We start from the raw sequence: 18,648 nt of genomic DNA, 5'->3' as shown, positions 1-18,648 counted from the left end.
GTGAGCTAAGTACATTTCAGCAATACCACAGATAAGTTGAAACTGAACATTTCTTTATGTTGCAACTTTAGATCTGTTTAGGTTGTGCTTATGCTCTGCCTAGGTTTAGGCACAAAAACCATCTGGTTAGGAAAATAGCATGGTCTGGCTTAAAATACCTTTTCTGGAAATGGTCTGACTTCCCGTGAAAAATAGCTGGTTTTGGCCACAAATGTCAGCAGGTCTCTTTTAAAAAAACACCCACTTTAAAAAAAAAAAAAAGTTTGTCCTTTTCACTGGCTTTATTGGATGGAAAAGTGAAGAGTGACAGGGAATGGGATGAGAGAGTGAGGGCGAAGGGCCACAGATCAGATATGAACCCTAGGCCACTGCACTAAGGATACAGCCTCTGTACATGGGGCACATGTTCTACCAACTGAGCTACTAGGGTGCCCCAAAACAGCTTTTGACGCCATAAAAACAGATGAAAATATCCCCAGGTGTACGTAAAAATATCCACAGGCGTGACTCGACCTGCGTTTGGCAGCCATGTTGGCTGTAATAACGCCACCTCCATCCCCTCCACCTCCTGATATGAAAGTCGGCTAATAAGCATTTAATGTGGACGTGATATTGCATGTTTGCTACACATGTCGACCTTTGATGTATCTGTGGTTTGCAGAAATGTAAACTGCCAAAATTATATCCTGGCGACTGGGCTGCCACATCTGTTGAGACAGTGTGCAGTCATGATGATGTTTATTATATAAACAAAAGAATTAATGTGATCACAGGTGTTGATTATAAAGTATGAAGTGCTACATTGGAGGCCACAGTATGACTTAACCACAAAGACACACACTGCTTACTTTACACTGCTTTTACCTCCACTAAGGAGGTTATGTTATCACCCATGATTGATCGACTGGCTGGTCAGAAGGATTACAAGGCTGGTCGGTAATGTAGGTAGGTTGGTTGGTTGGGCAGGCAGGTGGGCGGGTGGGTGGTTGGCTAGATTACACGGTCAGTTGGGCGGTCTGTTTGCAAAATTACATGGTCGGTAGGATTACGCGGTTGGCCGGTCGGTCAGTGTGAGGGCTTTCATGGTCAGTCGGTCGTTAGTTTGGTTGGCAGTGTTAAACAAAAACTTGAATGGAGGATAGATCTCAATAGACCCAATTAACTTTTTGTGCGGATCTGGATAAAGGAACAAATCCAGGAATGTTTTCTCACTTTCTTTAACATTTTCTTTAACATCGTCTTTCAACATTGTCATTAATCTCTCAGGGAATAATGCATGGATCTTAATGAAAAGAAAATCAGGCGTATTTAGGTGGCTGGTATCAATTTGATGTAAATAAAGGAGACTGTTGGCAGAGGTATATACTCTGCTGAGAGCCAGTCTTTACTACCCAACTTTACTACCTGTTGGCCAAAGTCTGAAAAGCATACGCTGTTAATTAGACCGATGTAAGGTAATTACACTTTGCAGGAGAGGAATTACTTCTGGGCAAATCTGTTTTTGATTTACATCAAGGGTAATTTACAGGATGAAGGATGAAGTACTATAATGAAGTATTTATGCAGTTAATTACTCTGTGATTGTTCTGAATTATACCTTGAGGACAAGGGAGAGCTACTGCCATACTTTACAATAAGAAGTCAAAGATGTCCACGACTATAAAGGGGTTCCATTTTAAAGCTTTCACTTTCAATTAACTTTTTTTATTCAACCTTTAACATTTCAAACACAAATGTCACTGTAGATCGAGAAAATTGATCTTCATTGATTTTTTTCAAAAAGAACAATGAAAGGAAAAAGTTAGTTGTATACTGCATCAACAACACCCCCTGCCCCCTCAGTGTCCTGGCATAGTCATCATGAGACATAGCATAAAGATGTTGAGTAAAACATAAAAATAGATCAAAATAGAACTGCAATGATTAATCTATTTGTAACTGTGAATCAGCAACAATTTCATTACATTTTATTTGAAAACGTGAATATTTTCTTGTTTCTTTCCTCCTCTATAAGAGTAAACTGAATATCTTTGGGTTGGTGACAAAACAAGACATGTTGGCCTTTGAGAAACACCTCGTTCTGACATTTTATAGACCAAAAAACTGATAGTTTAATCAGGAAAATAATTGGCAGATTAGTCATCAATGAAGATAAGTGCTAGTTGCAGTAATAAAAACAAGTTAGGCACATGTAAGTGAAACAAAATCAGTCTGCATTGAGAAAGGAAGGAAATGTACCACAGTCACTGAAGATTATTGGTTATTCACACAGTGTTCAGTCTTTACAGTCTGAGTACAAGAAAGGTCCCAAAACTTAGTCTTCATGTTGCTTTTTAACCTGTTGAATATAGAGCCGTAGGATGCAGTCTCAACCATCACATTTACCTGTTCATTAAAATCCAGATATTCCGCTGGTTTCTAATGTCTCCAGATAATTCTGGAAGCTGTGATCAAACCAACCATAATATGGAAAATGTACCTTTTGATACATTTGGTATTAGATCTGTCCCCTAATAGACACAGAGCAGGAGTCAGTGGGATTCCTTTGCTACTCTACATCTTGAATTTGTAATTTTTTGTTGTCATGTGTCCTCCATCCAGCACTTAATGCTGTTTCTTGCCGCCTTGATAAGACAGACAGCAAAAATGCTAAATGTATTTGTATTTTTTGGAGGAATTTTATACATGAAGACGACAGAGAGAAAACCAAGCGACAGTCTCACATTCAGCAGACACAAGCCTGCTTTAGATTTACATAATTGTTTGTGCAGATCTGAGTAATGATTGAATATTTTATGTAGTGTGAGTGGAGTTTGAGAACAATTCGAGTAGAGAGAAGCTCAGTTTTCACATCATTATTCACTCATGCACACACACAAACACACACGCAAAGTTGTTGACAGCTTGAATACCATTTGCACACAATCCAATTTGAAACCAATTTAATATGTAATGTATGTTTCTCAGTTCACACACTCTCACCACTCAGTCTTATTTGTTGTGTTTGCACACAAAAATAATGATTTAGCAAGTTTTTATATGTTTTTCACTTTTGTCTTTTCTGGCTCATATCCTCCGTCAGCATCATCAATCACTCATGGTTTTTCTCCTCCTCCTCCTCTTTCTTTTTCTCCCCATCCTCTCCTCCCTCATCTTCCATCCATCAATCCATCTCTCAAGAGGTAAAGTGGCTCAGGTCATTTCCATACAGTTTGCTTAATGTATGCTGATGATAATAGCCTATCGACCTACTCCTCCACACATACATCCATTTTCCTCCCTCGTTCCCTCCCTCCATCCCTCCATCCCTCCATCCATCCTCTGTTCAGACCAGAGGGAGCAGCAGACGAATGAGAGGAGGGGTGGAGGGAGGGAGGGAGGGAGGGAGGGAGGGAGGGAGTGGAGGGCCACTTGATTGAGCTCTGACGGTGAAATGCATCAGCGCTCAGGCTGAGAAAGTACAAGTACATTTGTCTCGCACTGACTCGTAATCTGTCCATTTTTAGAATAAATGTCTCTGATTGCATTTCAGTGTGACCATATGATATTTTGCATGTTGAATTGCAATCACAAGTCCTCCGAAATGTAGTGCTTTAGTTTTCCTACTTGTAAATGCTGTTAATATCACACAGTGTACTTTAAAATGAAAACTGATTATTGTTGACAGAAAAAAAAAAAAATACCGAAGATTCAGTGGTACGAGCTTCTCATATGTGAACATTTGGTAGCGTTCTTGGTCTTCTATGATAATAAACTCAGTGTCTTTGGTCTTTAGACTGTTGGTTGGAAAAAAACTGCAATTTGCAGACATGACTTTATTTATATATATATATATATGTGTGTGTGTGTATTTTACCATACTGTGCAGGCCAACATTTTACAGACCAAACAATCAAGAAAATAATGGGCCGATGAGTCTGTAAAAAATAATTGTTTTATACTTAGTACACTTATGAAGCCTTTGGGAAAATGACTTTCAAAGATGCCCAGGGTAACAAAACAGAAAGACAACAAGTCATAGATTGCAAAAAACAGTAAAATTAATAAAGCCTCCTTTCTGCCCATAGAAATGTGCTTCCTATCTGTGTGTCTTTGTAACCTTTCTTGCTGTGCCTGTGGAGCGTCGCACATTCCAGGCAGAGCAATAAAGACGTAGTTTGGTCTGGAGAATGAAGACATTCAGACTGTTCAAAATAGGCCCTTTGCAAAAAAGACAATTGTTAAGACAACAATGGCAGTCACTTTTCAGGCGTTGTCTAGTCTGACTGCAAGTGAAAAAAACTTCAAAATTAGAGAGCGCACAAAATCACCTTCATCATTTACTTATTGATTCATGTTGTCTTTCTTTTTATCTCCAGCTCTCTGGTTTCATTTATTTCATCTGGGCAGTTGACTGTGTCTGAAAATATATTATAAATATATAATATATATATTATATATAATATATATTTATATATAGATAGTGCTCCAGGCCACAGAGTGGCAGACAAATGAAGAGCGCTGCATCAGAGGCAAAGTAGCACTTTTTTAAATCAATACATTTTATTGGCAAAAGGACACAAAAACCAGCCAATAACCAGCCAGGCAGATACTTTATCTATCCCTAATGTTTTTTAAATACAGTCATTATTATGATTTTTTTAACAAAATGCAGTAAGCGGTTCATCTATTATCGGCTGATCTATCTAGCCAGACAAGTCCCTGCTCTGAATGCTCAAAGTCTCTAACAGAAGCTTCAAGTAGTCAGTTCACTATTAATTTATCAAAAAAAAAAAGTCTGACAAAAATAGCATCTAATAGCTCAGAGACGCTTAATCTCTGCACCAGGTACTTACAGTGTCTGACTGTAGACACACTCTTTGAAAAAAATCAAGCACTCCTCATGTTTATTTCAGTATTTTAATCGACTTCAGCCATGACCAACAATAGGTCAAGTGGTGTGTTTTAACCATAAGCCATTATCATCCATTAGCTTTAAGCTATTAGCCGGCCTGCATTATTTAGATGTTCCTCACGCAGTGGAAATGACTGAACCTTCTTGACAGTAACATCTATCTCCTGTGGATGTAATGTTACTGATCAGCAGGACTGTCTGGCTTGGAGAGATCCGTTTATTGACCGCTAACCATAAAGGAAATGCGTCACGTCAACGTTTCCAGAGGTTTCCCTCAATGTGGCCTTTAAATTGAAGGTATTTTGGTTTAGATCTGTGTGTGTGTGTGTGTGTGTGTGTGTGTGTGTGTGTGTGTGTGTGTGTGTGTGTGTGTGTGTGTGTGTGTGTGTGTGTGTGTGTGTGTGTGTGTGTGTGTGTGTGTGTGTGTGTGTGTGTGTGTGTGTGTGTGTGTGGTGTCACTCCCTGGAGCAGAGAATGTATCTCATGTCATTCTTTAATCTTTCTTTTTTGAAAAAAGGAGCTGACACAAGCTCTTCTACCCAAACCACAACACAGTTATCTGTCAGTTACTGTCTTGTCACACACACACTTGATGAAAATTTTTGTTAACCTAAAATCTTGTAAAACATTATGGCTGAGCATGAATTAGCAATGAACTAGCATTTTAGGACTTGTTGCTGGCTTTGCGGTCTCACGAGTGCGTCACCATGGTAACTTTGGCTACTAGGGGAGATTGCATTTTGGCCATTGAATTTATTTTTATGGCTTCCTGGATGAATGGTATCACTCTTCCTAGACAGAGCCGTGGACCTGGTGCAGAAATAGAAAAGAGGCTGTTTGCAGGGAGCTTCTTTACTTGCCCTGATGATTTATTAAAAGATGGAATAAAAAAAAGTTTCCAGGCATTTTGCTCTCTCTGCTGAGGAGATAATAGGGTTTCTATTAGGCAGCACACAGCTTATATCAGATGATTACAATTAGCAGTGAGTACATTTCCTCTTGCATATGGAAGAGAAAAGCCACTCTAAATAAAACACACTGACTTCATTAAAACAGTGCTGTGCTCTCAGCTAATGCCTCCAGTGGTGTGTTCGTTTGTCATTCCTGCAGATAGCTAGTGAAGTCTGGGAGGAGAAAATGGGCACAGGCATTAGGTTTTAGTGTCAGTTAATCAGAACTAAGGTCTTTTGTCAAGATTCAGCAGTCTAACAGTGGATTTAGTGGTTCATTTCATGTTTTCTGTGGGTGTATAGTAGCACTTCAGAGAATCCATAGGTCAGTTCTCTGTATCTGTAAGGCATGTAGCTGTATGCACACATTTCAGTTCTCCATCTTCCACTGTCACCTGTCTCTTGAACCAGTCTGGTTACCTAACTTTGAACAGTTTGGAGCAATTTGACCAAATATAAATTGGTTTGGGACCTGAAAAGTTGGTTCCCAACTGCAACCAAAAACTAGCAGGTTCACCTAGACCTAAAGTGAGAACTGAAGGAGCCGGTTGATGGCACCAAGGTTCCAAGTAAATGTAATAATACCAGTTCAAGAATCAGAGCTGATTTGGTTGGACAGGGGTCTCTGTCATCCACAACTCTGTCTCTGTTGCTGTTGTAGCTGATTGGATTTTCCCTAATGACTAAAAAGAGGCGGGCAGGTCTTCCAGCTCCAGCTTGTCATTTTGCCAATCAGCTTAAACACATGTTGCACATGGTGTAGGGATAAAAGTTTCCAGGCGAACACGTGACCATGACGGTTCAGCACAAATACACGAACTGTTACAGCCTAATAGTAGCTTATCCTGTTCAGGTTTGGGAGGGGTGGAGATCCGCAGTTAATCACCGGACTGACGCACAATCACATTCACTCTTAACGGCAGTTTAGAGACTCCAATTCATTTAACCTATACCTTCTTGGATTGTGAAATGAAAAGAAGCGAACCGGGCCAAAGAAAAACCTGAATCCTTCACACAGAAAAGCCCCCCGCTTCAAACCCAGGACATTTGTGCTGTGAGGAGACAGTGCTAATAACAGAGGGATAGTGCAATCCCATGGTAAAACATTCAATAAATTGTCTTTGAGCTGCTTTAAATTGAGTAGGTTTCCAAAAGGATTAGCAAATGATCACATTCTGTTTTTATTTCTACCCAGCATCCCAACTTATTTGGAATTTTTTTTTATTTCAAAATGATCAACAATGGGGCAACATGTACAACATTCGATTAAAAGTGCTGTTAAGTAGTAAGATATTGTCTGTAAACTATCAGGAACAGCAAACAAATCAAAGCACCCAACATACCCTTACATTTTCATGAGACACTTGAACAGAGGAGCAGGTGACAAAAGGTACCAGCTTGTGATTATAACCCTAATAATTATCTGAATGTAACACAAGTAATTATGAGATAATTCTGTTCCCCAGCAAGAGAACTCAGACTACACATCTCTCAGAGGTATCAAACAGTGGAGGTTTAATTAAACTTTTCTCGGAGCAAAGCTGCTGCAGGAGCATAAATAATCTTATTGGTTAAATTAAATGGTCAATAAGTTTCTTGTCCCTGAAGCATAAAAGGGCCACCATGCATTGTGTGTCTACTGTTTTTGAATGTGGGAGGTTCAGACTATAAGTCAGTACCACGTATTTCCCTGTGTGCTGAGATTTGTGACTTTAAAAGCTCCCAGCCTCTCTGTTTACTGATTTGTTTGCTTTGAGTTTACTGATGACTTCTCTCAGGATTTGTACTGTTAAAAGTTTCACATTTAGGCTCACAGTATGCTTGTTTTAAAATCATATCTGGGTCGATTTAAAAAGCTGTATCCTTAATTAAAAAGCTGTCCTAATTATTGGTGATTTTTTTTTTTTTTGATGTATCTTCCAGCTTGCTCAGGATGAGGGCAGCCCAGTCCGAGGCTTCGGTGTGGTGGAGTATGAGAGCGCAGAGCAGGCGGAGGCTGTGCTCATTGAGATGGACCGAACGCTGGTGGGGGGACAGGAGGTCCGTCTGTCACTCTGTACCCCCGGCACCTCAGGGAGAAGCACCCTGGCTGCACTCATCGCCGCCCAGGGTATGGTGAGTATGGAGCGCACCAGAGTGGCACAGACACACACGCTGCTTGTACCCACCAATACACACACTGAAATGTTACAGGGTAGTCTGACATTCATGCAGAATCACAGTTCAGATGTCCAAAATTGATACACAAATAGGGATCTTAGACGATATCAGGCTATTTCATCTTGAATTTACAGATTCATCAGGCGCATGTTGTAGTTTACCAGACTCCAAATCTAAACATTACAGTGCACTTTAGTCCATCATCGCTGTTGTGCCGAGTGGCCACTAGTGGTATTGCAGGTAAAAATTCCCCTGTGGCCCGAAAAGCATTTCCCCCATTGAGCAACATTTTAAAAGAAATGTTTGTTTGTGTTTGACTGACTGTTGAATGGACACCCCAAACTACAAACAAGGTCAATTATGAGTCTAGATAGATTAATATTTTACTTTTTGTGTCATTCTTGTAGTCAGACACACTCCCACCTTCACTTCTTTTTGGGTTTTATCAGTGTGTGTTGCATAATTGGCAAATGTGAACTCAGAGTATGTGTTATGTCACATTATTTTGGAGAGTTTGAGTTTGTACATTGCTTGAATGTACAGATGTTATATCGTATATATTCATAAATACACAAACAGACATTGATAAGAAAATGATGAAAAACAGCTGCCGACAAAGTTAAAAAAAAAAGCGTTATCCAGATGGAATCCAGCCACACAGTATACAATCTGCTTCCAGTTTACACCGGCATGCATATGCCCAGATACTCGTGTGTGTGTTGACTAGGCCTGAAAGACAGAACTGTGTGAAAGCATCAATAGATTTCATTCTTTAAGTTGATGAATGAAAGACAAATGCAATATCAAACATTATCTCATATTTTAGGTTAGTATAACATTGTCACACTCTTACATAAATGCACTAACTTGTCATTACTCAGGTTTGATATGTTTACTAACCCACTTTTGTTTCGAAATTCTGTACCTATGAATACATAATTATATTGTATGTACAGTGCATTCAGAAAGTATTCAGACCCCTTCACTTTTTTAACATGTTGTTATGTTGCAGCCTCATGCTAAAATCGTTTACATATATTTTTTCCTCATCAATCTTCACTCAATAAACCATAAAGACAAAGCGGAAACATCATTTTAGAAATTTTTGCTACTGAAATATCACATTGACAGAAGTATTCAGACCCTTTACTCCGTACTTAGTTGAAGCACCTTTGGCAGCGATTACAGCATCGAGTCTTCTTGGGTATGACGCGACAAGCATTGTACACCTGGATTTGGGGATTTTCTGCCATTCTTCTCTTCAGATCCTCTCAAGCTCTGTCAGGTTGGATGGGGACTGTTGGTGGACAGCCATTTTCAGGTCTCTCCAGAGATGTTCGATTGGGTTCAAGTCAGGGCTCTGGTTGGGCCACTCAAGGACATTCACAGAGTTGTCCCTAAGCCACTCCTGCATTGTCTTGGCTGTGTGCTTACAGTCATTTTCCTGTTGGAAGGTAAACCTTCTGCCCAGTCTGAGCGCTGAATATTTATGTCAATGTGATGTTTCAGTTTTTCCTTTTTAATAAATCTGCAAAAATGTTGAAAATTCTGTTTCCACTTTTTCATTATGGTTTGAGTGTAGATTGATGAGCGGAAAATATAATTTAAAAGATTTTAGCATAAGGTTGTAACATAACAAAATGTGAAAAAAGTGAAGTGGCCTGAATACTTTCTGAACGCACTGTAAATCCATGTACCCATGACCATTAACAAGTACTGTTCCTTTTCCACAACTGATTGGAACTTCAAATCTAAAGTGTGTAAGTCTGCTGGTGTGAATCTATGATCTACATGTATAAGAGTGTTGCACTATGCTGTGGGCTGAGAGTTTGGTTTATTTCAGGCAGCAGGAGACAGTGGAGGAGCCCGATCAGTCTAAACAACTATAATTATCATGTCAGTTCCTCTCTGCTACCGCATTGCTGTGTAGGAGGGGTACAACAAACACTATTTCAGCCAGAGAGTGTTCAGGCATGTGCTCCATGTCAAACCGCGACACATACTGTATGAATGCTGGGTGTGCAACAGCCAGTTGACACTGGCTTCACAATTAGATCTGGCTGTTTGCATGTAAGGCTGGGAGGTGAAACAGTGTACAGACATTTTAACATTGAGGAAATGTTTCTATGGAGAAGATTCATTCTATAAAATCATCGTAAACATTTCTGTCTGAAGCGGAGCTAGATCTAGTAAATTCTGTTTTTAAATGGTAAATGTATCTTACAGTCACCTGGACTGTAATGCAACCTTTAAAACAAGGACAAGATAACACTTATGACATATCACGATATAACAATATCTTAAATCTAAGATGTTATATAGTCTCATGTCACGATAACAATATAATATCAATATGTTGCCCAGCCCTACTCTACTCTAATCAAATCAATATTTATTAATGGCAGCCCTTCTCCGCTCTGCTCTTCTGTTTCTGTTTTGCTCTGTATGCTAGATGCTACACTGCTCACCAGAAAGTGTTGCTATAATTGCAGATATTATTTTAGTACAGCGTTTCATAAACCCCAACCTCATTCCCACCAATACCATCCACCTGTAGACTCTGGAAGAGACGTTATCATCATCTTGGCTGATTTTTTTAGGCATATCCAGATTGTATCCAGACTGATTTTAGGAAGTCTGGATGGCAAAATCTAATATGATATATATTGTGGGTTTTTATATATGTATTTATTAATTATTTGTGGTTTATTTTATTTTATTGAAAAGATGCAAAAGCTTATTGGCCTACTTTGTTATTCAGTTTTTTTCTTTCCTACGAGCAGGTATTGTGAAAGCACTGTCTTGTAATCAGTCAGTGTAGTCTGTGTATTTAATGTACCGCACAGTATGTGAGCAAAATCATAAAAACGTACACATAATGTACATTTACTAGGTTTTTATATTTGTTTTAATGACTCTACCAGTAAACTCATTCACAATGTCAGAAGTCATTTGCACAGCCTGAAGACAAAAAAATCACAAAACACTTTCACACGGAAAACCTCAATTATATTTTCACATGAATTGCAGGTTTATGGTTCATTATGGGTTACTGTACCCAGAGGCCATGGAAAACCATTGCAGCTTACTGCTTCACTCTCAGCTGATGATAAATATTTTAGATTACACTAATTGAGCATACGGAGGGCAACAATTAAAAGTCAGAAAAAGACCCCAAACTGCAACACTGTTAATCCAATGTTCACAAAATGTCCCGTATACGCTCACCAAAACTTCCAACATACCAGTAGGGGAGCTATAATTGACTCATTCTTAAATTTAAACCTGCTACACTACCACTTCAGGTTTCTCAAACATGTAATGATGATGTTATTATTAGCTGTTGCTCTGCAGGAATTATCAGGTGCAGGTAAAGAGGTTGTAGCCTTGAGATGGATGGTTTGAGAATAACAGGTTGAATAGCAGAGCAATCATGGTCACAGAGCCTGAATTGCGAAGAGGCTGAAAAGACATTGAGAGAAAATGTGTTTCTGAATAAATTAGCCGAGGAAGATAAGGGAGACGTGTGGAGGAAGGAAGACATAACACAGTGAGAGAAAAGGAGGGGATGGTTGAGAAAGGGAAGGAAGAGGTAGAGATACAGGAAACATTTGAGCCTGCACCCCGAGGCTCCTTTAAGATTATTCCAGTGAATGTGAGCAGCTGGTATAAGAAACATCAGACCTTCACGAAAGAGATCAAGACCTACTCCTGGCTACACTTCTCCTCCGAGGCGATTCTCTCATTTCTCCAGTTGGTGACTGTGAGTGTGAACGCGGAGGGCCAGATGGCCTCCTCCTCCCTCCTCCTTTTTTCTTCTCCCTCCATCCCTCTCCTTACGCGATACTTCTCGCCTTCCCTTCTTCGCGGCTTCCTTACCTCCCTGGCGTGTGTGTGTGTGTGTTGATGCGTGGGTGTGTGGCTGGAATTTGTGCCAGTAGCCAAACAGACTGATGCATGATGACATTTCTCCAGCAGAAAGGAAAGAAAAGAGATCTCCCTCTCCTCCTGTCCTCCTCCTCCTCGTCCTCCTCCTCTCTTCCCTTGAAAGATGCTGTCAGCTATGACTGGCCTTGTTCAACACCGCCACACACAAATACATATACTCACTGTATGTGTGCAGCAGACTCTCCTCTTCCTCTCTTGCTGTCAGGCTGGAGTTAGACCCGCTCCATCCCTGTCAGTAATGCTCTCTCGTCAGGATGTGACAGGGAGGAAACAAGGTTGACTCGGGCTGAAGTCATGCTGTAGCTCAGGGGCAGATGAGCAGGAAATATCACCATCCTGCTAATGTTGTTTTAAATAGCCGTGTCTTTGGGCCAGCCGGCGAGCACTGCCGGCACACTGTCAGTGCTGAGGAGGATCTACAAGGGCTGCTCCATTCGATTTGACGCAGCCTAATTCAATATGATTTCATTTGAGTCCCTTGAATTGAATTTCTCAGTGTAATGGCTGATTCATTCTTAGTTGGGAATGAGCATTACAGTACGTCTGTCGATTAAAAGCAAGTCAGCAGGGATCTGTTTATTTCCAGGAAAGCTTGCTCATGTCAAATAAAATTTAAGCCTTGCCAGTAACAGGGGAAACACACAAAGAGTAAATCCAGACTTTCATTGACTGTGTAACACATGGACGGAGCTTCCATGTCTGAAGTGAAGCCTGTATGTAAGCTTGTGAGAGAATGACCCTAGTTCTCACTTGATTTATTCCCTCAGTAAACTCTTTCCTAATGAGCTGATGCTCTCAATCGCTAGTTTCAAGTCTTCTTCAATACAGCATGATGTTCAGTTTGTAAATGATGGTCCTGTTTAGAGTAAAGTAGATGATAAAGCAAGGTATGCTTCAGGGCATGGCTACCTCGTCTCCTCGGGTTCTCAGTCAGATCCAATCAGGAAATCCTCCCAGCTCCACCCTCTCGTCCAAATATGGTAATTTCTGGCTCCAATAAACCTCAAAATCATAGTCTGCAAATGACTCAGGTTGACATTTTGAGACACATTAAATGCCAAACACAATTTAATAAAACTTACAAACAAGCAGGCTGAAACAAGTGAGCCTTACTAAACAGGTACATCCTGTAGACTGACAGGTGGAGGTGGAGCTGTGAGGTGAAAAACCTCAGTCCGTAGGAGGCTGTTTATTTCTGGCATTAACATCCATCCGATCACAGTCTGATCACAGTCTGTCAGTTCACACCTGGTATTAGAATCTCCACATGTCTGCGAGTGACCACCTGTGATCAGATATCACTTCTCTGCTCTGTATGCAGATAAACAACTACATTGCTGGGACACACGGGATGCTTTACAGACAAAGAAAGAAATTAAGTAATGTTGAACATCTGCCAAATTTACAGGTAGGCCCAAATTACTAAGAATTTGTCATAAACAGCATGTTACAAAGTTTATAATGTTTCGCCTAACTTAAAAACTCACAAAAGTGTTTTTTGAAGGGAGTCTGGGGACTTTTTTTCACAGGTTACATAAAAGTAAGCAATATTGGTTTCTTTTTACTGTAATTGTAAAATTTGACATGTTTACCTTCCACAAAATGGTAATTTCAGGTGTTAACATCCTCTAAGATGCAAAACATACACCGGCTTTGATCCTTCCACTTGTTTCCCTCAATGTTTGTCACTATTTGCTATCAGCTGTCAAAAAGGTGAAAAATGGCAAATAAATATTCTTTAAAAGATTTTAATAGAAACGGTGAGTTTGCATTAGAAGTACCTGCAAGACTACAACATTTACTACATGATGTATGTGTACACACAAGAGACAAGATCAAAGTGTGAAACGCTACACCTTGATCACAGAGATCAGTTTCAAATGTCGTATTTGACTTAGAAAAGAGACAGTTTTTCTTTCGTAAGAGTGGAAACTGGTCCAATGCAGAGAGCTGTTTTTCCTCCCGTAAAGCCAACATGAAGTCTGTAACATTTCTGGGTTCATCTGTCTTATAAAATCTGTATCTTTTTCTATCTGAGCCTCTTGGCATCCTTCATAAACAGACAATTGTATGACAAAGCTTGTTATTTTACGTGAGATATTTTTTACTCTTTCCACTGGTTGGCAGTTTGTGGGTCTCGGTTAGAAAAAGGTGATGTTGCATATTTCTCTGCACCAATCAGGATTCAGCGATATTTGAATCAAAATCTGATGACAGTTTTGTTTGGTCGCTTGCTTATGTTGCCAGGCTACTGTCAGTCAAAGCTGATCCAATCACACTGTCCTTTATGAAGTAGATTAGCTGAATTTTAGAGTGCTACACTTCTAATAAATAATACATAACAATAAATATATATTTTTTTACCTTAATTCTAATTTGAAAAAGTTTGGTAACAAATTTGAAACCAGGTGCTTTAGGATGCACTCACACTTGGCCCAGTTGCTCTGTATCGTGCCGAAGCACAATTGTCCCTCCTCCCCAGTCCCCCGCTGGCCTGCACTCACAATGCTCTGGCCGCAACCAGGCCTGAGCACGGTTACCTCTTGATCATACAACATCACGTCGTAGCAACATAACTTTACTAACTTTTTTGTGGCCTATTTTGTGTCGTTCTGGTCATAGACAGCCCTTTCACATTCCATGATCATACTTCATGTCCACGTTGCGCACTCATGCTTGTGCTCGTGCATGAGCAACCATACCGTGCTGTAGCACACCTCTTCCAACCGTGCCAGGGCCAAGAAAGGGTACCGTGCTTGAGCACAGTACAGAGCCCTCACACTAGTCAAACAAACTGGACTTTGTGGGTCAAACATGCTCGGGCACGGTACAAATTGCCTTCTGTGAGTGTGCCCTTAAAGTCTAATTTGCAAGAGAGGAAACTCTAGCAATTGGTTTGAAAACTGTAAACTGAAATATCATATGTAAGATTGTTTTGTTTGTGCCTTTACCCGCAGTCTGATTTTTTTTTTTTTTCTTCACACCTCCAGATTGCATCAGATTGCCACAACGTTTACAGAAAAATGTCTCAAGGTTTTTTCTAAACATGTCGACTTGTAAAATTGGCAGAGAACTTATTTATTAGCGTCTGTCTGCAAGGTGGCCTACACTTTTTCACAAGTTGCTGCTAAAACTTTTTCCTCTCAACATTTCTCCAGCCTTGTTTTTCACATTTACATTCACATCTCTTCCCCCTCCTGCTCCTTTTTCTGTTTCTCAGCGAGCTCCGTCCCTCTGTCGTTTCCTTTCTTGCTTTTCCCCTTTTGTCTCCCAGATCAACTCCCCTCTGCTGACATTGCAGACACATCCTGATGATGTAAACCAGTGTAATGATTACTACAGCCATCAGGGAGTCCTAATGACGAGATCAAAACACATACTGTAAACCACACACACACACACACACACTCACACACTCACTTTTCTTCCTCTAACTTGTGCATGTGCTTTTTTGTTGTTGTTGTTCTTCAGATTCTGAGTAATAGGAAAGGTCTGCTACCAGAGCCCAACCTTGCCCAGCTGCTGACCAGTATGACAAACCCCGCTGCCCTGCAGATCCTCATGAGACCGTACCACACCGGGAAAAGAGGAGGTATGAGTGTGAAGGAGTTTCACTTCTAATATTCCCATCTCGATAGTGGATGGAAACACGGATGAAATCACATTTTCTGTGGCTGATTTTTTGTAAATTTGGTTCAGATTTGATACTGAGAAGCATTGCTGTATGCAGCAGGGCTCAGCTTTTCATTTGGTTTTAAAGCCCAGAAGTTATCTTATACAGACATTATTTTAATGCATTCTGAATTTGTAATATACCCAATCATTTTTACATCATTTCTTTTTATCTCTCTCATATATACATAATGACTTTCATCAGCATATTTTATGTAGTGTGCAACACCTTGGGCTATTAGTGTAATCAAGTGCAACGACCTTGCACAGGCAAAGTGTGGTGATCTCACAGCTTGCCCTGATATACTGTGTTAAGAGCTGAAATGGATGAGAGGAGTGTTGATAGAGATCAACTGTCACCAGATGTCACCAACCCCCACACTCAGAAAATGATGAGTAAACACAGGTCTACGTAAACAATAAAGGATGATTAATAAATAAATTGATGTTTCAAAATAAAATACAGTGTTGTCATCTGAACGAAATGTTGCAAAATGTTTGATTATGAATGAATATTCAACAAAAAGTGACGAATATAGACATTTCTAATGCCATGAATGGAAACACATTATATTAAAGGCTAGAAAATTATCCACTGAGGAAGACTGTGGGTTAAAGCGCTTGGGAAAATCTGGGAAGTGGACCTTGATTTCAGATTAACATTAAACATGATGTTTACAAGTTTGATCCAAGACACATTATACAATATATAGAGTTGTGTAGAAGGATGAGCCGCCGGTTTCTGTAAACCCATTTCAAATTTGAAACGATATCATCAATGTTACATCACATAGACACAAAGCACTCTCCTGGATAATGTTACAGTCCTATAGGTTTATGTTTTGACCAACTGTTCCAATGATTTCAACTTTGCTTCGGTCAGTCAGTCAGTTTGGCATGACAGACGGGTCTTAATACTACACTACCCATGAGCCTTAGCCAGTCAGGAGCCAGTCAGAGGCACAAATCAGAGCTGTAGCAAATACAAAACACATAATTGTTGAATTTGGGAAGAAAACACAAACCTATACTTGAATTCAAGCTAAATTAAATCCAAAAGTGAATTGATTTAAGCTGCAGATTGTGCTTTCCGTTTATTTCTCTAGCTGATAGCAGCACAAACAGAATTTTAATCTCTGTGATCGGGCGTTTTTTGCCAAAATGCATCTCGGGGTCATAGTTTACTTCTCCCTCGAAGGTCTTGTACCTTCTTGACTTTTGATCAAAGAACCAGATATTTTCTTACACAGCTGTTTATATTCTGTACTGTTAATTCAACCAGGGGAGATTAATGCTGATCCAAGCCATAGAAGTGCTTCAACTTTCATGTAACGTTGTCTTTGACAAATGAATGGGTCTTTTACATCCAGAACCAGGGGGCTGAGACGAAAACATGCCGCTTTAACTGCCGAATTCAACCATTTTGATTTCAGTTTCTTTTCTGCCTGATAGCAGCACACCCAATAGGATTTAAATCTCTGTGATTGGGTATTTTTTGCCAAAATGAACCTTGGGGGTCATAGTTTCTTCCTCGAAGGTCTTATATGCACAGGCCTGTACCTTTATCAAAGAGCCAGATGTTTTCTAATGGAGGGAGAAATTAATGCCTAACTGTCATGTAATGCTGTCTAAGGAATTAATGCTTTTGTGTATTGTTCACAAACGTTGTTTTGCAGCTGGCTCAGTTCCCCTGATAGCATGCAGCTAACAACTAAATAATGGTCTGTTATATCAAATTTCAATGCACCAAATTTAAAATGCTTTTTTCGGAATATCGCTGAGATTTTAAAGCAAATCAGCATCCTGATCTCATTCTATTGAACGTCACTCCGCTCCTGAGGAGCTTGGATGATAATCAAAGATCCACTGTACGAGTCTGTCCCTCTGTTAGGCCCTCTCCGATATACTGTAATCACTTTGTCGACGGTTTCATTATTTGATGAATGGCTAATCAGGTATTAAAATGAAATCGTGTGACATTAGCTGAACAAATGAGAACAGGAAGGAGAGAAGATGGGAGAGGTGGGGGAGCTCTCTTAAAGAAGAGCACGCACAATTAAAGTCTAAAATTAGGACCTTGATTAAATGTTAAACTTTCTCTACCTATTCTGGTGGAAGCTACCATTAGCACTGACGCTTGCATTTATTATGAGGGGACCTAATTCAGAGAAGTAACACACAAAAAGCTAAAGAAAGAAGGTGAGTGCTAATGTCAGCTGAAGGTGAGAGGTGCCTCCTGATCAAGTGAGTGAATCCCAGCAGAGAAATGTGTCTAAATGTGGGCAAACCCTGCTATATTTTGAAAATCTTTACAGTTTTTCCATTAGATAAAACTCTGTAGCTTAAAAACAAGTTGCACCATACCAGTTAGGATCGAGGAATGTTAGTCAGCCCAAGTTTACTTCTTGTTGTGGCCGTGGTGATTCAGCGAGCAAGAGAACTGATTATTCAGTGTTCAATTCAGATTATTCAGCACAACAAATGAAACCACACAAGGTGTTGAAAAAGTTGTAACAAACCAAAATTTGGCGGCACTTCTTCCTCGAGACTGTTGTTTATTCATTACTTGTTTTGGAAGAAAAGACAACAATTACTGGTGCACAAACAGTCACAGCGGTAACAATTTCATTACGTTTCTCACCAACCGGGTGGTCTTTATCACAGCTACACAGCGAGCTAAACACACTTCCAATAAAAGTCCAAGACAGCATTTGGCCTTTGAGGTTTTCACTTGAAGTGGAAGTAAAAATTGGACCACAAACTCAATAATGGAGGCTACAAATGAAGTGAAATATGAGATACTATGAACAACAAGAGTTAAAAATTAATACTCAAAGGTTTTGTGTAGTGCTGTAAAAATGTGCCTCATGCCTGAAGGAGCATAGGTAAAAGAGCAACATTAAATCCCTGTAGGAAGTCTGAAGCTTTTTACTCAAGTACTGACTTGTACTTTACTTGAGTATTCACATTTCCGGCTACTTTATACTTCTACTACACTACATTTCAGAGGCAAATACACTGTAG

General features: G+C 39.8%; 1 protein-coding gene across 1 annotated transcript in view; it reads left to right on the top strand.

The window, feature by feature from the left end:
- The window catches only part of raver2 (ribonucleoprotein, PTB-binding 2), a 94,844-nt gene that overhangs the window by 59,442 nt on the left and 16,754 nt on the right, over window positions 1–18,648 (top strand). The window contains exons 5-6 of the mRNA XM_073476943.1: window positions 7,768–7,959; window positions 15,424–15,544. Coding sequence (XP_073333044.1) covers window positions 7,768–7,959; window positions 15,424–15,544 — 313 coding nt within the window. The remainder of the gene's footprint in view (window positions 1–7,767; window positions 7,960–15,423; window positions 15,545–18,648) is intronic.

This window comes from Pagrus major, chromosome 11 (genome assembly GCF_040436345.1).
Source record: "Pagrus major chromosome 11, Pma_NU_1.0".
Lineage (NCBI taxonomy): Eukaryota > Metazoa > Chordata > Actinopteri > Spariformes > Sparidae > Pagrus > Pagrus major.
Note: the sequence above shows the minus strand (reverse complement) of the source record. Positions and strands in the feature narration are given on the sequence as shown.